Source organism: Bombus vancouverensis, chromosome 3, assembly GCF_051014615.1.
Source record: "Bombus vancouverensis nearcticus chromosome 3, iyBomVanc1_principal, whole genome shotgun sequence".
NCBI classification, from domain to species: Eukaryota; Metazoa; Arthropoda; class Insecta; order Hymenoptera; family Apidae; genus Bombus; species Bombus vancouverensis.
Window position 1 is genome coordinate 15,874,783 of NC_134913.1, and position 19,968 is coordinate 15,894,750.

The 19,968-nt window shown below is 41.8% G+C and overlaps 1 protein-coding gene across 4 annotated transcripts in view; it reads left to right on the forward strand.

The window, feature by feature from the left end:
• sick (sickie) overlaps window positions 1-19,968 on the forward strand; it is a 192,917-nt gene that overhangs the window by 64,464 nt on the left and 108,485 nt on the right. For all 4 annotated transcript variants that reach the window (XM_033328162.2, XM_033328160.2, XM_033328161.2 and 1 more), the window contains one exon: window positions 7,964-8,133. In XM_033328162.2, coding sequence (XP_033184053.2) covers window positions 7,964-8,133 — 170 coding nt within the window. The remainder of the gene's footprint in view (window positions 1-7,963; window positions 8,134-19,968) is intronic.

The following is a 19,968-nucleotide window of genomic DNA, read 5'->3' on the forward strand; positions in this document are numbered from 1 at the left end:
TAACGTTATACATATTTTTGTATACTGAATCCATCAACGTTATACTTTCCACGTGTACAATGGATCTTTTTGTGTATTTTCTTGTAGCTACTATGCTCGCATAATTCCTTCAACAAGTGCAACTCATCGACGATTTTTCGATGACTTTGCAACAGCTCTTCCTCTCTTTCTTCTCTCTCTCTCTCTTTCTCTCCTCCCAATCATAACGTACTTTCGAAGACTCGAGACAGCCAACAGACTATTTCGCCACGTGCTAACGTACGCCCAAATCTCTACGTGACATCACGTATACTAATTTCTGCGGATATTTTTAAAATTATCCCCAGATCGTAGTTAATACACTAGGATGAACGTCCGATCTCTTGCGATCGATCCTTAGGCACTTTGCCACGCAGTCTACGGCTACGACACAGTTTGACTCGCGCTTATCGTATATCACAATTGTAGTGTTTTCACTGGGTATAGCTTAGATAGCTTCGATGTTATATTTTTAGAAAAAGAGGAAATAACCGCGATCGCTGTGCTGTTCGTTCGCGTTTCCTCTTCCCCTTTTTCACTTCCTTACTCTCACGGTAATTATGAAACAAGGTCTGCATGCAACAGCGACTTGAAAAAGCACATGGCCCGTGACAAGAAAAGCCGGCCTATATCCGACAGATAAATGCGATGGCTGTTTAGCACCGAGGAAAGTCCCGAAGGCACGAGCCATCTCTAAAAATAATCGGTCTATCGGCTTCTTGTGTACCACGAAGCACCGAGATTAGGGGTAGTCCCTGCGCGTCAGCCAACTTTTCTTCCGTTTATGGAGTCAATAAAACGGGAAAGTTACAACTGTCGAACTTTATAATATCGTCTTTTTACGATCGTCGAGTGAGAGTTTACCAACCACTTGGATAAACAAGAAGGTGACGCGATAAGTGGAAAATTATTCAAGAAAAGAATCCTCGACTAGCGTAATAAATTTGTTCGACTTTGTTAAACGTATTATAGCGAATTTTTGAACGAACGTTCGAATATAAGAAAACGAATGTTCCACGATTCGTATATCAATTGTACGAGAGGATGACGTATATCGCTATTCCAGTCAACGATTTGTCAGTACATAATTTATATCGCTTGGTAACTAGCATTTCGACTTGCACGACTTATACCTGTACAGCGTATATGAACCAGGTATAATACTTTATGTTCATAAAATTTGTTATACCGTTAACGCGGCATTGCATAAGACGTAATTATGTCATGTTGCGAGATGCGCACTTAAGTGATTTATAGTTTGATTAAAAACACAGAGCGCTGGAAAAGGTAACCGCATCGAGTGCCCGATGGCTATTACGAAAAGGAACTTGTTACGTTAAGGACAAGAAACTTTTGCATCTTGAAATATCTTGATAACTGCCGCACCGTACACGCGTATAAAGAGAGCAATATTTCCTTTTCGTCGACAAGCTACGGGGAGTTTCGGTTTAACGGTACTATCGTCTTGTCAGTGGTAAAATTGACAGTCGAACAGATCCATTAAAATGATAACGTAAATAAGAGACTTTAACGAACGACTATCGATAAGCAAATTTCTCCTTCTATTCGATAAGGATCAAGAGAATTGTATCGTGCCGTTCCATACTAAACGATATTTAACGAGGCACGAAGTATTATTCTTTAATCGTCCGTTTGCGCTATTCATGGGAACCCATATTTTTTAAATTGGTAATTAATTTTTGATCTATTCTTTGATATCTTTGTTCGTTAATAACTTTGTCGCCAATAAAATTGCATTCCTATGATATAGTGTAAATTAATATAATTCCTCGGCGATACAAAGATAAGGGAAATATGTTATATATATATTAAACAGATACTTTGTTCCAAGAAGTTTGCTTATTCTGCAAGAACGATCTCAAGCCTTTCGCAGAGTCTTCTCGTGTAAGCAAAAAATTGGTGGTATGGTTAATCGTGACTGTAGCTTTCTTTCTTCGATCACTTTTTTGTGTCCTACCAAAATATATCTCTCCGTTGAGCCCTGATATAAAAGAGTATTCGAATATTGAAACGATATTTGAATATCGGATAGCGAGACGCGTATTTACATTTTCACAGAAGAAATGTAATATAATTTTCATACGTAAAGAGCAAACACGTAAGATTCCATCGCCAGACTGTCCGGTCTCTGACAGCAAGTATCATTAAATTACATTACAAGTCGTTCTATTCCATTTCACCGGACGTTTTCTTATTCAGCGATTCGTCGCACGATTTAATCGTGTTAACTGGACACTACGAATTCAAACGTTCATTGTGTTAACTCTTGGGCCCGGTGATGGCGTTCAGCCAAATAAAAGACGGTCACTTCGGTAATTTTCATCTTTAAATGCCACAGTACACACGCGATCTATCATCGCGAAAATAGCATGTGTCTTACTCGTTACAAAGCGTTCTATAAGCTGCGGCAAAATTTGCAAATTATAAAAATTCAAATATTTATATTTCTTTTAATTATATAACGTTAGAGCTTTCGTTGTTCCATTACAAGTAGGCAAAAAGTGGATAAAATTGTTACCCTGCTGCTTGTTTAATGTACGTGTCAGAAATGATTATAGTAGCACGATAAATCGTGTCTTTACATGGAAAATACGATGTTGGTGATTAAAATTTTGCTACATGTTTTACGATTGGACCAGGCACATCGCTAATAATCAGGTACTGACGGGTGTTCTGATCCGGAACCAAAGAAACCTCGAAAGTAACGTGTAGCTTTAGGCGACATCGCAAGAGCAGGGATCAGCCAAAGGCATAAACCTTGTCGGCGCAATTCATCGTTGAAATCCTGTCGCTGTTGAAAACGACGTTTCAACGTTGAAACGGTTCGTGCAGAGATCGTACGAAACAATTCTCGTTTAAACCTCCATATAATAATTAAATATATACCAAAGAGTATTAAGTATCTATTAACGTTGATCGCTAAATAATATAACTGCTGATATTTATAATCGTCGAAGCAGTCATGCCGTGAGACTTTTATCTCTAAACAAATTCTTATCAAGTACCCAACAAATTATTTTTAAACGGTGAATCAATATTTTTGACGATAGCCTATCGATTTAAGGAAGCACTTTATTTTGCAAGATATCTCCATTTGGCACTTTGTGAAAATACAAGTATAACAGTGCGTAGTAAATATTCCGCTCGTCTTTTTCGATAACTCGTTAATCCATTAAAGGGACAACGTTGCGTTAACAACGTTTTATTTATAACTTTTTCTCCGTTACTCTGCATTGAATTCTGCTTTTTAAGAGTGTGATTGCAAAAAGAAATTCGAACGACCATTATATCTTGTTCCATCGACACTTGTATCATACGACACTATGATAAACTCGAATTATGAAAATCTTGTTCGTATTCTGAATCGATGACGTTGCGTTTACTTTAAAGCGTTGTCTCAATGCTTGCACCTTTAATGGGCCAAAACCTCGGGAGCCTTGTGAACGCAGTGTATAAGTTTCCAATTAAATCAACGAGGAAGATCACAGTGGAAACTGGTCTGTCAATGTGACTCAACCGATCATCCGTGTAAATCTGATTTTTACGTGGATCGTGGCTACCACTTATCGTTCCAACGAGGATCTCTATTCCACTCACGTATCCGCGAGATGCATTCAACGAAAAACGGAAGGACAGGGGAAAAAATGAAATTATCTCTCTGCGAGTTTCGATTTCTGAAGCGCCGGTGCCGCCAAGCGACGACACCGGTTCCCCACGTCAGATATCAGATCCTCCTCGTCGGTTTCTTGCGCAATCGGCTCCTTCGACTTTTGTCTCGTACGATCGCGCGACGCGTAGGTATACCAAGCGTGCGCTCCATAAGGGTGTGTCGATAAACCCATATTTGAAGTATGTAATGAACTTGCTTGTAATAAAAAAAAAAAGAGACGAAAAAGGTCAGTTGGAAAATTGGTTGAGTCAGCTTCTTGTTGTGCCACGATAAAAGAATCTCGAACGTGAGATTCGTTCGTATCAAGTATAATTAAACGAAGGCGATGTTTGACTTTGATCGTCGATGAAAAAGGCAGATTGGAAATTGAGATTTAAAATACGATATGCATATTCATGACGTAAAATGAACTCGATCGACAAGGGTATAGTATCAATTTCTTATTTTTCCATGTAGAAAGATGTAAGAAAATCTGTTGCTGGAGTAACGTCGTAATTTGTTTCGATCGATCGTTATAAATTAAGATCAAATTATAGTTAGAAATGAAACGAGGACTAAGATTAAGAATAATTAACGAAACCGTCTGATAAATTAAGAAACCATCGTATTACGTTCGACGATCGTAGTAAATTAAATCACGAGAGTCATGAAAATGGTTTTATAAAAGATATAGTAACAGATATAGGAAGGTCCATAGAAATAAATAAAAGCTGGATCGAGTAAACGAGCGCGCAAGATGTAGCAAGAAATCGGTAGATTGGCGATACGCATGAAATCGAAAGCCGAAGAGAGACAGGCTACGAAGACGTTTCTTACGTTTCTTCTTTTTCGTTTCCTTGTTGTGTAGCGGAGAGGCGAGGACGTTACCATAAGGAGACATCTCTTGCCATCTTTGGCTCTGTAGCCGTTCTCCTTCCTCGAGCACGGTTTCTGAATTACAAACCTGATCCAATGTACACGCCATTCGGCCGATTTGAGGGACACGTAGCATCGTCGATCCGTTGATTGCATCTACCAATGGACTCGGTTAATTGGATACGCGTGATTCGATGGGAATTTTGACTCAGCCTGCGTTGCTCGCCATCGATATTCGTCATACGAATGGCGCAAGCTATTCTTAATACAGCGCGCGTAATACCATTTCACGGCTTTCCTTCGGTTTTATAGTTAGGCATAGTTGGAGCAAGTACGTCCAAAAATATGTCAGCTATTCGAGCTATGCGTCGAAACGACTTCGATCATCTGAGCCTTTCTCGTACAACAAGTTTCCAACTAACAACGTTAGTGAAATTACAACAAACGAGTGGCGTTCGATTTCTCTAGAAACAAATAACTCACTTTCGTAAGATTACCCATCGTAGTAAAAAGTGCATCATCGTCGCTTTTCTCTGCTTTCCAATGTACTCAGTTCGTCGATATTGCTTCCAAGCGATTCATGTACATCGCGAGCTTAGATACGACGAAAATACGACGAAAATCAAGAATAAGTAAATCGCGTCGAAAGCTTCATTCTCGAGGCCAAATTTTCTCCAAAACGAGACTTCGAGCGAAACAAATCTTATTCCACATCTTCGACTTATCTTCGCTTTATCCGTAGAGTAACGTCCCGCCAATTATCCATTGCTATCGAATCGTATGTGATACACGTATTTAAAAAGTGGTAGTTTGGAGAATCGAAGGAATTGGAAGAAAATATCCAACGATCAACGTGGAGAATAGAACAACCTGTTGGATGCACCTTCGACCCTTTATTAGGAAGCACGATGTCTCCCTTAAGAGCAACGTTTTCTTTTTTCGCTGTCGAAGGTTTGCACGAGTACACGTTCGACGGAGACGGTCGACGACATAGACAGAGAAATGCATTAAAAAGCGCCATCGCCATTTACGGCTGTCATCTCGCGTGGATAACCCGTGAGTGCTCCGAGAGGGTTCCGATGTGTCGCGTTGCGATCTCGTGGACGACGCAAATCTGTACCGCGTGTATTCACAAAGGTCTGCGTCAACTTCGACAAAAGCTCGCAACCCTTTATCTTGTCGAGTCTTACTTTCGATTGAGATTTCATTTCAAAGCTTCGTCGTTAATGGAGTCTGATAAGGGTTTGGGGAACGTGCGTTCCTCCGAAACGAGGTTTCAATGGTTGCTCAGCATCAAAGACTGTTTGATTTATTTGTTGCTAGAAGATTAATGATTCATCGTCGCTTGGAAATTCTGCGCTATTGAACATCCTATGGTTAAAAGTATTTCTCTTGATTGGGAATGTAAAAAGAAGGACAAATGGAAATTTGGAAACGTATACCGCGTATACGATTAGACCATGAATTCTTATGCAAATGGTTACGCATACAAGTCTCGAAAGGACTAGAATTAAAATAGACATTCGTTTCACCTACTAACAGTCCTGGATGTTTTCCCTTCTTTTACACCTTTAAATTTCTCGTAAATGCATGAAAAACCTTCGCAATCTACGTATAATATAGTTACGATAGAAGATCGATTCTTCGAAATACGTATCGGATGTCAAAGGAGAAATAAATTCTCGATAAAGCCCAAAAGATCTTCCGTCAATTTTCCATTGTTTGCTATTTCAATTCTTTGATTACACGTTATGTACGCCCGAGTACACGATAGAGTCTATAATTTCATAAAAATAGTAAATGAAGATATATGAAAATTACGAAAGAGAAGGATAAAATGGGAATAAAAGGTAGGCAAAAGTAAGAGCATGTTCTGTCAATTACTCGATCCACGTTTTCACGGTTTTCCTGAATTCTGTTTCTCTGTCGGATGTCCGCGGGCATGGCACCCCATCGTTGTTGGTCGCATGTAGCTCGTACGAACACACAGGCAATCTAGTTGTTACCTACGCGTGGGCACCCAGGGTATTGTCGGGTGAGTCATCTCTCTCTCTACCATAGCTCGTGTATACCTCTCACCACCCCGTGTGTGCAGCGTGTGCAGTATAGTACGGTTTGTTTTCTGGGTAAAAGCCGGAGCCGCCGTGGCTCTTAAGAACAATGGAAACAAAAGAGGCAGGCCGGCACGCGTGCTAGCACAAGGTAGCCATGGTCACGGCGGTCACGTTTCGTAGAATGTTGTGTCGTATATGTACACCGTGCTGCCGCGTCCTTTATGTACACCTACACCACGCTCCTGTACCTTCCTCGCGTTGCTCTACCCTCGAAACTATGTACGCCGATATGCACCAGTCACCTCGATACGTCTACCGTGTCTTGGATTCTCGACTATTGCTCCCAAACGACACCAGAGACGACGTTAACCCGTACTTTCCTCTCACTTTCCCCTTTCGTGTGGTTTACGTCCATTCTATTGGCTTGGCAACTAAGTGATTGCGGTTTTTGTCATTAGATGCTATTGAGAAAATCCGCGATCGCTTAATTGCCAAGCCAATAGATGGAACGTTCGACACTTTTGCTACCGCTTATGGAGGAATATTAATTTTTCACGAAATGTACGAAATAGATATATGTTTGGTTACGTTTGGTATCGTTGTTCAACTCGTAAATATCGTGCGAGTAGAATTTACTTTGGTGGAAATGCATAGATTAATTTTTAATCCTTGGTTTCTTACTCGAATCGTTGATAATCGAGGCAACGTAAATTGTACACTTTTTCGTTATAAATTACATATTTCATCTCGCTTTCTCTACTTAATATACTCGTGCTTTCTCAAGTTTCACGAGAAAAGTATGTATATAAATTAATGCAACGTAAATTCTTCGTTATTTTATTGTTAATTACTTGGTTTCTTTCGTTTCTTACTTTCCCTATTTTGCATAGTACTTTCGTCGATTTAACGAAAGAAGTAAGAAATCTGACAACTACGAAAGAAATCCATTTGAAGTAAAGAGCTTAGAGCGTCAACCGATATTTCAGTCCCATTGAACTGTCACGTCAGTCATCAGAGATCTTTTCTCTCGCAGTTGTGAATCCAATTACAAACGGAATGTAAGACCACAGTCCTAGATAATGTTTCAACATCAACTGGATCGAATTCTGCATCGACATCCTTCACCGCGCCAAATTTAATATTGGATGAGGCGAATTTAAATTGAAAGCGCGCGTTACGCAACTGTCTTTCGACTTAGGCCACCGACTAGCTACGGGCATATCCTTGGGGATCTGTTGAAAGGAAGGAAAAAAAGAAAGAAATTTTCGATCGATTCGCATGGTGTACACGAGTACACATCGGTTCATAGCGTGATCGATGACGAGGTTTTACGTGTGTTGCGCAGGTCGAGAACGTGAGCCTGTGCGTAGGAGCGCTCCGAGCTCTTGGGGCGGACGTGGGCTCCGTGAATCCTGGCGAATTGGCTGCAGGATCAACCCTCTGGCCGGTCCTCGCCCTTCTTTTCGCCCTCTCGCGATACAAGCAGAGAGCCAAACAGCTTCAAGACATGCCTAGGTAAGTTTCAACGCAGATTCCTTCTTACCGACTGTCAATGTAGATAATCCCAGTGGTTTGTATCTACCGCGGATAAGTTAGATTTCCTGTACTAACAGTCGATAACTGCGTGTCGTATCGATTGCAGATAAATTCGGAATTATCGAAACGTTACCATCAAATGCAAAGGAAGAATATCTTCTAAAAAGGATAATACACGTAGTTCTTTAATATATTTTTAACTGATTTGATTGGATATTGAATACATTTCGTTTATGGATTTCGCCAATGATTTTTAGCCTCGTTTCGAAGGTAAACTGTACATCCAAATTTTCCGATACGATCGACCAGTAGCTTCCAGTAGATGGCCTTCTTTCCTTTCGCCTTTCTTATCGTTAGAAAGAAATACGACGAACAATTTTCACGTTACAAACGTCACTGTAGCACGAAACTACGAAAATATTCGTTATATTTGTAAAGTTACATGTTGTTAATTTAGAAGACAGGAAATCGCATAAAAGACATTTGTATCGAGCTCTCTCGTATCGAGAGGTAAATTTTCAGTGACCATCGGCGTTCAATCTCAATTTCAATTTTCATCTCATCGTTATCGATCGGCATACATCGCGATAAGTAAACGTTCGTGTCGTGCCTTCGACTCATTACGGGAAAATTTTCGCGCACTTAGATCTCATCGTACTTTTATTCTTGGCGAGTTCGAATCGATACCGACGTCCCGTCAGACGAACGACCTGGCGGCGTGCTCATTAACGTCCGCGTTAATCAAGCTGTACGCGTGCTCACACCACCGAACGAACGCGAATATCACGCTATATACATGCAGGAAGTGGCACGACTGTGTTTTACACAGCTGTATTTCGCGTAGTAACGTAATTGCGTGCTCCTCGGAGTTTCAAATATTTTAATTACTCCCGTCCGCGGTTAATTGCTCCCGCGGCTCGCCAGAGTATACCAAGGAGCCCCACTGACTTGCCGTTTTTCTTAATTCGCGTTTCCCGTGAGTCGCGACTGTCAAGGTCGTTATTTTTAAACCCACGCGCAAACTCACGCCTACGCCGGGCAGACTTTTCGCGGAGGTTGTGCTTTTCACCGAACGAACGAGACGATATTAATCTTCGTTACGTATCCCGGCGACAATTTTTCCTACGGTTGCTCGATATTTCAAACCGGCCGTTTTAAGAAACTTCGTATTACGACGTCGCTCGTAATTTGCATTTCCGTCTTTATCGGAAAATCGATAGCGTTCGAATAGAAACGTTTATTTCTCCCTTTTCTCTATTTGCATCCGAAAAATCGTACTCGCGCCACTCACGTGCAAGATAGTTGAAACGAATTAATGAAAAATCGTAACGTTCGAGCAAAATGGAAGAAGAAGGATCCCGCAGGGAAATTCGTGGCGAGTGGAATGCGAGGTTCGTCGTCTAATGGACCGTGTAACGATTCTTCGGCGGAATGGAGAAACGTAAACCGTCGGAACCTTTAGGAACGCTCGACATTAACATATTAACAATGCTCCATTATGCCCACGACTGAGTGTAGACCGTGGTCGTTGTGTTACGCTCGCCACACATTATAACCACACGTATACATCGAAACTCCCCCCGCAACACAAACCAGCCAACGTGGGTGTATTATGGCTCTGGCCCGTATAACAAGAATATAACGGGTAACCAAAAAATTCTATTCCATATTTTCCAGCCGATATATTACCCGTCACGAAAGCTCCTTAAATAAGAATTCTGTCTTTTCCATATACCCTTTGATCTTTCTGCTACTTGGTTCGTACTTTCTAAATATTTACAAATATCTCATTTGGCAGCATCTCGTACGAACAAGAGACAAGTAGAGGAAACGTACGTCTGTTATTCAGGCGAGTTTCGGTTCATCGACTTGAAACTCTCGGTCGTTGCTTGTCAATTCGACGCGTTACGACAAATACCCTGGCACGATGCTGATGCGGCAAATTTTGCGTTTGCACAAAATTTGATATCTTTTATTTGTAATCAAAGAATATGCAAAGTTGTGATCTGATACAGCAGGGTATCACGTGTATGTGAATTTCTTGTCAAAGGCAATATATTTACACGCTTGTTATATTTACAAACATTTACGAACTCTCGAGTAGTATGTTTCCATACGTAACACATAATGTGCTCTTTCAAACAAGCTTGCACGAAGCTTATTAATCGACCTAATCCATCTAATGTTTGTTTGACGCTAAGGGGCCGGCGAGGATCAAGTATAACAACTGAAGTATCCGAAACGTAAACTAATAATTCTATACCGTACTTCTAAAAACACACACAGCAAAAAAAAAAAAATAATCGATATAATCGATTAATTTAATCAGGAAAAATTCACTGGTCTGGCGAAACCGTGTTACTCCGCTACGATATACGATACCAATGCGTGGATGGGAGGCATGCAAACTATCGTCGTTGGCTATCAGTACGAACCCATGAAACCGTACGAGACGTTCGAATCTGTAATTAAGTGGACTTCTCGAGCCACTCTGTAGAAAGCTACTCGTGCACCGTTTATACGATTTGTACACACGCTTGCGTGCAAGTAGAGGAGACACGCGCTCAACTCTTTGCGTACGAGGCTCATACTGGCGTACACAGGGTGTATTGTCGAGTCTCGGTACAATACTGTGCGCGTGCACGTGCTCCAGCTATGCCAGCATTATCATAAAAATGATTGAAAAATCCAGAATGGTAAGCGCTCGTGTGGGATTGGCCGGCTCTTACGGAAGTGGTGCGGTGCGATTGGTCGCATGGATGCAGTGGGGAAATCCACGGAGGCTGTGGGGTACTGGTATATAGAAGATAAAGGGAGAGTGAGAGGAAGAGAGAGAGAGAGAGAGAGAACGACGAACAGCACGGGAAGGCGAAGAGAGCGAAACGCGGTTGTCGGACGATTCGAGGGCGAAGAACGAAGAGGGGTTCATGGGGGTGAAAGCGAACAGACGAGGAGGGATGAGCCTGGGCTTTCGCGTCGTGAAGAATAGAGAGGGTGGAGAATGGAAGGAGAGAAGAAGACAGAACGGAAGATAGAGAGAACACGAACGGAGAAGCTTGGTGCGAGGACGAAGGAGAAACGGATAGATAGGAATATTGCGAAGAAGAGATGAAACGTGTATACCAGAGACCCTGCTAAAGGGAAGGTATATCGCATCTGTATGGGGATCCAGAGAAGAGAAAGGGAGGAAGAACGAACGAGAGAGTCTGGGGTAACCAGAAGCGGGGAAGAGAACAGGGAACAGAAAATGAGAGAGAGAGAGAGAAAGAGAGAGAACGCGATGGGGATTGCTCGAATGAATAGTGGGGGCAAGGGCGAGAGAGGGAGAGAGCGAAAGAGAGAAGCCACGTGCTATGGGAACAGGAATGGTTCTCTCTCGGCGGGCCTCAGTTTGAAACGGGCCATCAACGATGCCTACACACCATGGCCACAGTATGACCGTGGAACAGCTCGCCATAAGGCATCGTCGTTGCTTCGGTGGAAGTGTAGTGTAGTGAACGAGGTTCCGTTCGGGACGACCGCTTTCGATTCCTGTTTCTGTTCGTGGATCGTGCGAATCGAGAGAACTGGCCCACGTAAACAAAGAGCGAAACAACACGTTGAGAAATATGCTTGCTTCGGAAAGGATCCGTACGTCGATTCGTTTCGAGAATATTGGGTCGATGTGCGCGATGATCCGCTCACGGTTCTCACGGTTGCACCGAGACAACGAGATCGACGGTTCGACGATCGATTCGTAGCGGCTGATCGAGAAACAATGAGATGGTTTTTGCCAAACGAATTGCAAAACGATGTACGGTTGCGTGCGCAACGACGCTTCCTGAAATGTTGTTTGCTTGGTCGCTAAGGGAATCAACATCGCTCCGTTAATAACCGGTTCATCGAGAGATAAATATAGTAACCGCTTCGAGAAAATCGGTAAAGATGTACCGGTTGTCGTCGGTGGTTCTCTGGAATTAGCGACTCGAGCGAAACCGCAGGATCGCCAGCTTCGACCGACCATGCGATTCGTTACATCCAGAGATTTACGGATGAGAGTAATTATAAATTACGAGCGCGGCTAAAGTCGTAAAATCGTTTATCAACGGTCGAACGAACGGCGATGATGGATTCGCGTGAATCCCACTAATCGCAGCAAACGGTGCTGTATATTTGCGCGAACGCAGCCAACGTATATGAATCAAGATGCAGGAAACGAATCATAAAGCCTAACAATAGTGTAACGGTGTAAGAAGAAATCGTAAGCGTGCGAATCGTCGATTCGACGAACCTAAACGAAAGATCGAAGTTAAAGGCGAAAGATATCGCGAGCGATATCGAACGACGAACCGAATGAATCACAGCCGGCCGCGATTCTCTTTCCGATCGCGTTCTTCCTCCGCGTTCATCGATCCACACACGCGACAGAGAATTTGGCAAAGAGCGACGCGACCGAACGTTCGTTTTTCGAACAAGTTGAAACGTTGCTAAAAGCTGTCCCTACCTATTTGTTTATTTACCAAAGCGAGCGCGTTGCGTTGCGTCGCGTCGCGTCTACCGGTTGATTCATCGGGACACTTTTGACCGTCAGAAGTGTCAGTGCACGCAAGAAGTGCTACTATTTCGGATCGCGCGGAGACACGACCGAACTAGCCTGGAAATCGCTGCAAAATGGGAAACAGCGGAAGTAGCGGCGGGGCCAGCAGGAAGGCACGCAGCTTGCCAAATTCACCGGAAGCGCACAGGTATCGTTCTTCGTGATTCGATTTCAGTTTCTCGACCCTTTCGCCGCCACTTCTCCCGATACTTCCACCAACCGAAAACCGGTTATTTCGTTTGCGAATCTTTCCCACCTCCTTCCTCGCGTTTCCTCCGATTTTTCTTTGTGAATTCCAACCAAGCCGGATTCCAAATAAATTATGTACGACGTGTTTAAATATCTTTGTTCGCTTCGGCTCACGATCGGCTAACGCGATGCCTCCTCGACCGAATAGATTACCATGCGATCTTACGTATGTATAATACATACTTAGTTTGCGGATTGAACTTTCACGATGACCGCCTTGCAAGCCCAAGTGTGTTCTATGTTTCCACGCGGCTTCTGGATTTCACGATCTATCCGTATCACGGCAACGAATACGTCTTGTGGTTCGGATTAACTATAGCCTTCGAGCGTTAAACGTTTTACGACTAACATTTACGCGAATTGCAGCATGGTGAATTTATTACGACAAGAAGGAAAACGACCTGCTCCTCGTAAACGATACTCTGTTTGAATTCCATTTGTCTGGACTCGTCGGAAGTCAAATAGTTTGTACCGATGATTTTCAAGCTTTTCTATCTCACAACGCGTAAACTAATTACTAAAATTCGGCCGCACCCACGAGATACCTCGTATTTGCTTCAACACGGAGCGCTCACACCGGACGACCGTATACGTGGTTTTTACTTGATCATCCAATGGAGAAAACGTCAGTGTCTCTGACTAAACAATCGGGTATTGCGCGTTTGAAAAATTCTTGCGACACGCCAGTCGCAAATCGCGGGTTTATACGATAAGAGTTCATCGATTCTTCGCGTTGCCTATAATTTTTCGCTCGAGTAACAGCAGATAACTCGAGTAACTCGAGTAACAAAATATACGAATCGGTAGCAACTAAATTTTCGAGTATCGAGAAGTATTCTCGTAGAGCTAAGTGATCTTAGAGAAGAGCGAACGGAAAGAACTGTAAAAATGAGAATCACCCGGCGTGTATAATTACGCGATACAGACGAATAAGACATGCTCGGTCACGATCTATATTGAGAGAGGAAAAATTCAAAACCAGATACCCCGCCTCGTGTTCCGAGTGGCCATCGCCACGGGGCCCCGAAGACCGGTTAGGCCTTGACTGCAGGTCGCACCTCGACACCTTCTGTACGAGAACCTCCGACGCGAACACGCGATTCGATGAGAACATTCTGTCACGGCATCTTTCCAATTGTAGATCACCTGCGTTTCACACGAGCGACAAAAAAAAAAGAAAAAAGAAGAAACTTCTATACTGTTATTTCTTAGCAAAGAGGATCTTTCTGTCGATCGACGCCAATGTCCGTTGCCAGTATTCGCGTTGCAAATCATCGTTAATAAAAGGATAGGACAGACATTGAATATTCTCCGACGATCGATATCCGATTACCGAACAAACGTTGAAACGTGAAAATCCAGTTTGGATTAAGAATATTGCGCGTACAGTATGTGCGCGCAAAATGAAGTGGCGTAGAACGAACTGTAATCTAGAATTAATTTCATCCTTTAATTGATTTCTTGCTTTACAAAGGACATTCGTTTCAACGCAACGCTGTATTTTTAGTTGCGTCGATCAACCAACTACATTATTCTTACGCTTCTTCGAAAAAATATCTGTCTCTTAACACGCGTGAAACGACTTCTGTCGCGTGTATAACAAATCGTACGTCGACCATAATGTTCCGTTATCTATTCGAAACATTTTTACGATACCTCTGGTGTTCTCGCAGTGCTCGTATAATACACGTAATACGAACAATAACGTTACGTCGAAATTGCTTCGATCGTTGTTACACTTACCTAGAAAAATCTTGTTTAACAAACAATTGGTTGCAACGATGTTTGTCGATATAAATCTGAACCAAAGTATATCGTCGAAAATAATAATAATAATAATAATAATAACGATAATAATAATGATAATGATGATGATGGTGATAATAATAATAATAAAAATAGCTATAACTTGTACGTTCGATCAAAACGTTAACGTTATAGCAGCTTAGAAAGACGATTCTGAGACGAGCCGAATTCGGGGGTGAAAAAAAGCTTAGGCGGCATTAGGAGGGACGAGTTGGGGAGACCCTAATAATTTTTAGGGACCACGAATCCCACGACCCTCGAATTCTACGCACCTGGCATTCGATCGACGAAAACCAAAGTTTCCTTTTAGAGAGCGAAAGGCATAGACAAACGTCGTATTTACGTTATTTTTGCCAGATGAAGCTAACTCGTCGAGCCAATGCTCCGACGGTGTATCACACAATGGAGCTAAAAAATCGGTTTTGCGAAATTCTGTCGTAAACGAAGTCCTGGCTGTTCCGTGGGAGAACCGGTCTGTTGGCACGACGCCTTTCGAATAAACTTCGCTGCACGCGAAGCAACTCGATTTCTGTGCAATTCAAATGCATCAAGTTCCTATTAAATGGCTGCCTTTGTTCTGGTTCATGTGTCCTCCCCGGAATCAATGGAGTTTCATATTTTGTAACACGACCTTCGTCGCGTACCCGCGGACGTGATAACGCCGATACAATGCTCGCGTACAAAATTCGTGTTTCGCTCTGCAACCTCGATATTTTTGCCCGTATAGCTCGGCCAAGTGTTCCGTTGCTTTGTGCTCGTTGCGATGTGTCAAACAGATGCGAATCAAACGGTTCTTGCGGAACGGTAGTGCGCCATTTTTAGTTAAATACGTGACTAAAAAGCTAGAATTAAAATACAAGTATACGAATATCAGATAACGATCGATCAAAATACGATCGATGGTATTTTAACGAAAAAGTCTGGTCGCGAAAGATATGTCTGTTTCGGACAGTGAGATGACAATAAGTTTGTATATAGTCGGTCATTGAACGAGCCGTATGTAAAATAGGAAGAATTTAGAGGACTGGCAGATATTTAAGGCTGATAAAATGAGAAACGTCGACGTAAGTATCAATAAATCGTATCGCGGTAATTACAATCCCATCGCATCGTTTGTCTCGTATACGTAGCTGCGCTTTCTAACAGAGGAATATCGATTAGCGACAAAGCTGCCGGTATCTACCGATTGTCGAACGAACGTAGTCGCAAGATTTATGAAACGGAAGGAACGTTCGACCGAAAGATTAATCATCTAACGAAAAACGTAGGAGAGAATAAAGTGTATCGTGGCGTATTAAAGGAAACAAGAAACGGAAGAAACTAGTGGAAGAGAAAAAAAAGAACAAAGAAAAGAAAAAAAGAAGCTGAGCACGGGTCGGTTATTCGCGAAGCACGTGGCACAGCACGGGTCGCGATACCGAACAGATACTTTCTCTTTCTTTCTCGCGTATTTCCTTTTTCCTTGCCCTTTCGTCTCTCCTTTTTCACCGACTACGCCTGTAAGTCGACCCGTTTGATTTATTATTCGCGACTCGTGCGATTATTTCACGCGGGGCCCATCGTTCCTCTCCCTTCGTTTCGCCGTCGTCGTCTCCCTTTCCCTTCGTTTGTTAGCTGAAATTCTCTTTATTTAGCGAACGAGTTCAAAGACATCGGAGAGACGAGCGTGAGTCCATGTTTTCGATGTGAATGGCCGCAGAAATAGATTCTCGAGTACGTTTTCGCTCCTGTTAGCGATCGCCTCGTTAAAGTGCGTAGTTCGACGTCGAAAGATCGATCCGACGATTACGCGGCGCTCAATGCGATGTCACCGTTGCCTCTGTAACGTTTCGCCTTTGAATTTCCTGCTTTTCAACGAAAGCCGATCGGTACGCGATGTTCGAAAAACGCTGCGAACTCTGTTTCGCTGATTTGACACGACTCGTTAGAAGGGCAGATGGAGAGCTTGTAATTAAAACGCATGGTCCTCGCGTTACGCAACGTTCGAATATGTCGAACGAGGCTCATCGAACAAAAGGACTCGATTATTTTGGTCAACGCGAGGAGACTGAACGATCCTTTAGACCCTCTCACTTCTTGCCTTTATATCTAATTATCCGTACAATTGTACGACACAAATTTAATTAAGATTCGAATCGATTCGAGTAATCGATTAATAATGGCAAAATTTGATTCGTTACAAACCACTCGTATCGTTGGCAGAAAGCTTTAGTCAAACCTGTGATTATCGTTAAAATAGTATCGATTTTAATACGTTTCGATATAGTAGGAATGTTAAATGAAAATTTAATCTATCGAGTAACATCGACGAACAAGACCACCAAATATTTTAGATGGATTTGTAATATTTTAGAAATTCCGTGTATATTTGTCGATTACTTTGCCGAAGTGTACACGCGATAAAACTGTTACTCGAACTTCTCGAATACTCGAACGTATTCTTCGTAATACAAACACTCGAGGGAAAGTCACTTCCCGCTGGCAAAACGTGCCTCCCCGAATGTCATAATTAAGTGTAACCTTTCGACGGTCTCTTGTCGCGAACAAAGAGCAGCGTTCGATCGTTTCGAAGCGAAGATCCGGCCGTGCCCTGAGAACTCGCGGCCGACCAACCTTTTTGTTCGGTGGTTCACTTAGGTATTTGCCGTTCCTTAAATCAAAGCCTTTGCATCCTGTTACACGTAAAACGCGTACGACCAGCAATTTTTTCCAACGATATTCACTTATCGATGTTACTTTAATGTTTCTTCAAAATTATCTTGGCTATGATGAAAAGGCGGTAATATCACGTGAGTCGGTCGACAGTCACGAGAAAATTACAGTGCGCAACTCAAGATCGTGGACGCGATGTCTTTCTGATGAAAATTAATGCTTTTTGTAACCAGTTTTATAAATAGAACGAAATTACATCTAACAGTACCGATATATTCTTGCTTAACTGGACCGACTTGCTGTTACGTTTATGACTGTGGATTTTTATAGAAATTCATGTTTCTTTTGGACAAGAAAACCAAAAAATATACACTAAATACGTGGGTTTGTTTCGCGTTTCGTTATTAGATAAAAACGTAATAATTAATGTAATTAATTCTCGTAGAGATCTTTTCGTTCGCGATCTCACGTTATAGATCGCGTACAGTTTCTTGAACTCGATTATTTTCGTAAGACGAAACAATATTTATGAGTTTGATGATTACAGGCAATCGATGATTGTTTTTATTCGAGTCGAAGCGATTCTTGGAAAAGGTCTCAGCTGGATTTCGTTAACTCGATATTGCTCGCGAGTTACGTTCAATTTACGCGACCTTTTAATACCTAAAAAAATATTCGGAAAGGAAAAATATTGCTCGATCAGAAGGCAGTTTTCTTTTGCCAAATGGCGATGTATATTAAGCGACGTTAGTCATCGGAAGGCTGAATACACCCGCGTGTAATAAACGCTTGTCCCGCGTCCTTGCGTTTCTCAACGTGGGGAATAATAAGCGGTGCTCTGGACGCTTGTGATAATAATATCGTCCGCGTGGAATAGTGCGTCGGCCTTCCTGGTAGAACACCGTCCTTTTTCTCGAGATTATCTAAATTTATCTCGTGCTCTGGAACAACGTGCAACGGCTCCTTCGGCTTAACGTACTTTCTCCTCGTGCTCCTTTCAACCACTCGAGAATCGGCCTTATAGCCTCCTCGCGAAGAGTAATTATTCCACTTCGAATTAATTATCGAGGCTTTTTCGCGTAAATCATCGAGATCCTGAGATGCACGCTCTCGATACGTGGAAGTCTTAAACACGAGTGTCTGGCGTGCATCGAAACCCATTTATACTTTTACCTCGTTCTATGCGGTTTCGCTATGCAGCCAGTCGCGAAAGATCGCGCACACCTGTCGAATTTTGTGTATCTGACTTGCCAAAGAAACTAAAAACGAGGTTAAAATTACTCATATTTTCACACGTACGATATGTGTTTTAACGCGTCGGCAAAATTCCTGGAGCTAACGATTTTACTATATCTCTTTGATCGATAACTTTAATGGCTAATCTTTTTAATTAACTTAATTAATCTTTTTTTATTCTACGGTAGCTCAATCTTATTATCGATTACATGTGCTTCCTAAAAACAACAAAATTTATTATTTTAGATAAAACCGAACAGTTTCCGCGTAATCTCAACTTATCAGGTCGTTGCACTTAAACCGATCTTCTTCGCAAATGTGTAAACGCGCAATCCTTTATACGAAATTGACGTCTCTAGTTAATTTCAAAATAACTTTACATTTGGCTCGTATCCACCGATGACACACAACATTTCCTAATACCACGAATGAATTAGCTATTCACGCGAAGCATTCGAGTAACACGCTTGTCACGCGAACCTTCTCTTATATACCTTGCTACTTGACGCAGATTTATATCACAACGTTATGCTGTTTCTCTTACGTTCATTTAATTGCAGATGAATTACTTCAACGGATGATCAAGCGTTTGTTATTTTTTCAAGTATACCATAGTTGTATACCTCGTTTATCTTTTGTTCTCTTTTTTATTTTTCGACAATTATGTTTCGCTATAATTTACATCTTAATTTTCAGCTTATTTAATATGCTAATTTTATTCAAACTTAACGATCTTATGCTCCTTTGCTTCTACCATGCCGGTGAATACATCAGAGCCTTTCCTCGGATTTTAAGCAGATATTTCTCTTGAGATATTCAGTTTAGCTACATTTTCATGCAAATTTCTGTCCAGCGACGTACAAGCCTTATTTCGTTAACATATTGTATATTTGCCTTTCTTTAAGAGCAAATCGAATTAGAGTAAGACAAATGTTACCGACATTTTATTTGGAAAAGCACTTACCTTTTTTATTAGTTTAACCTTTTAGAAGCGTAGTACACACACACACAGGCGCGCGCATATATACATATATATTTCTGAAAGATGCTCGTGCAGCGATATCTGAAACGTTGGATTATATATCCCACGTTTTAAAATATACCATTTCAAATCTTATTGCCTCGTAACAATGATCATCAATTTTGAATATAGGTGCATAAATGTGATACTTTTCGAATTCTTTTTACTCGAGCTATATCTCCTTAACAAATTGCAAATATTATTGCAAGCGATATCTAGCAAGAATGATTGCTTTTGGTAGGTAAAGTTTCTGTGCACGTTGCCGCAATTTGCA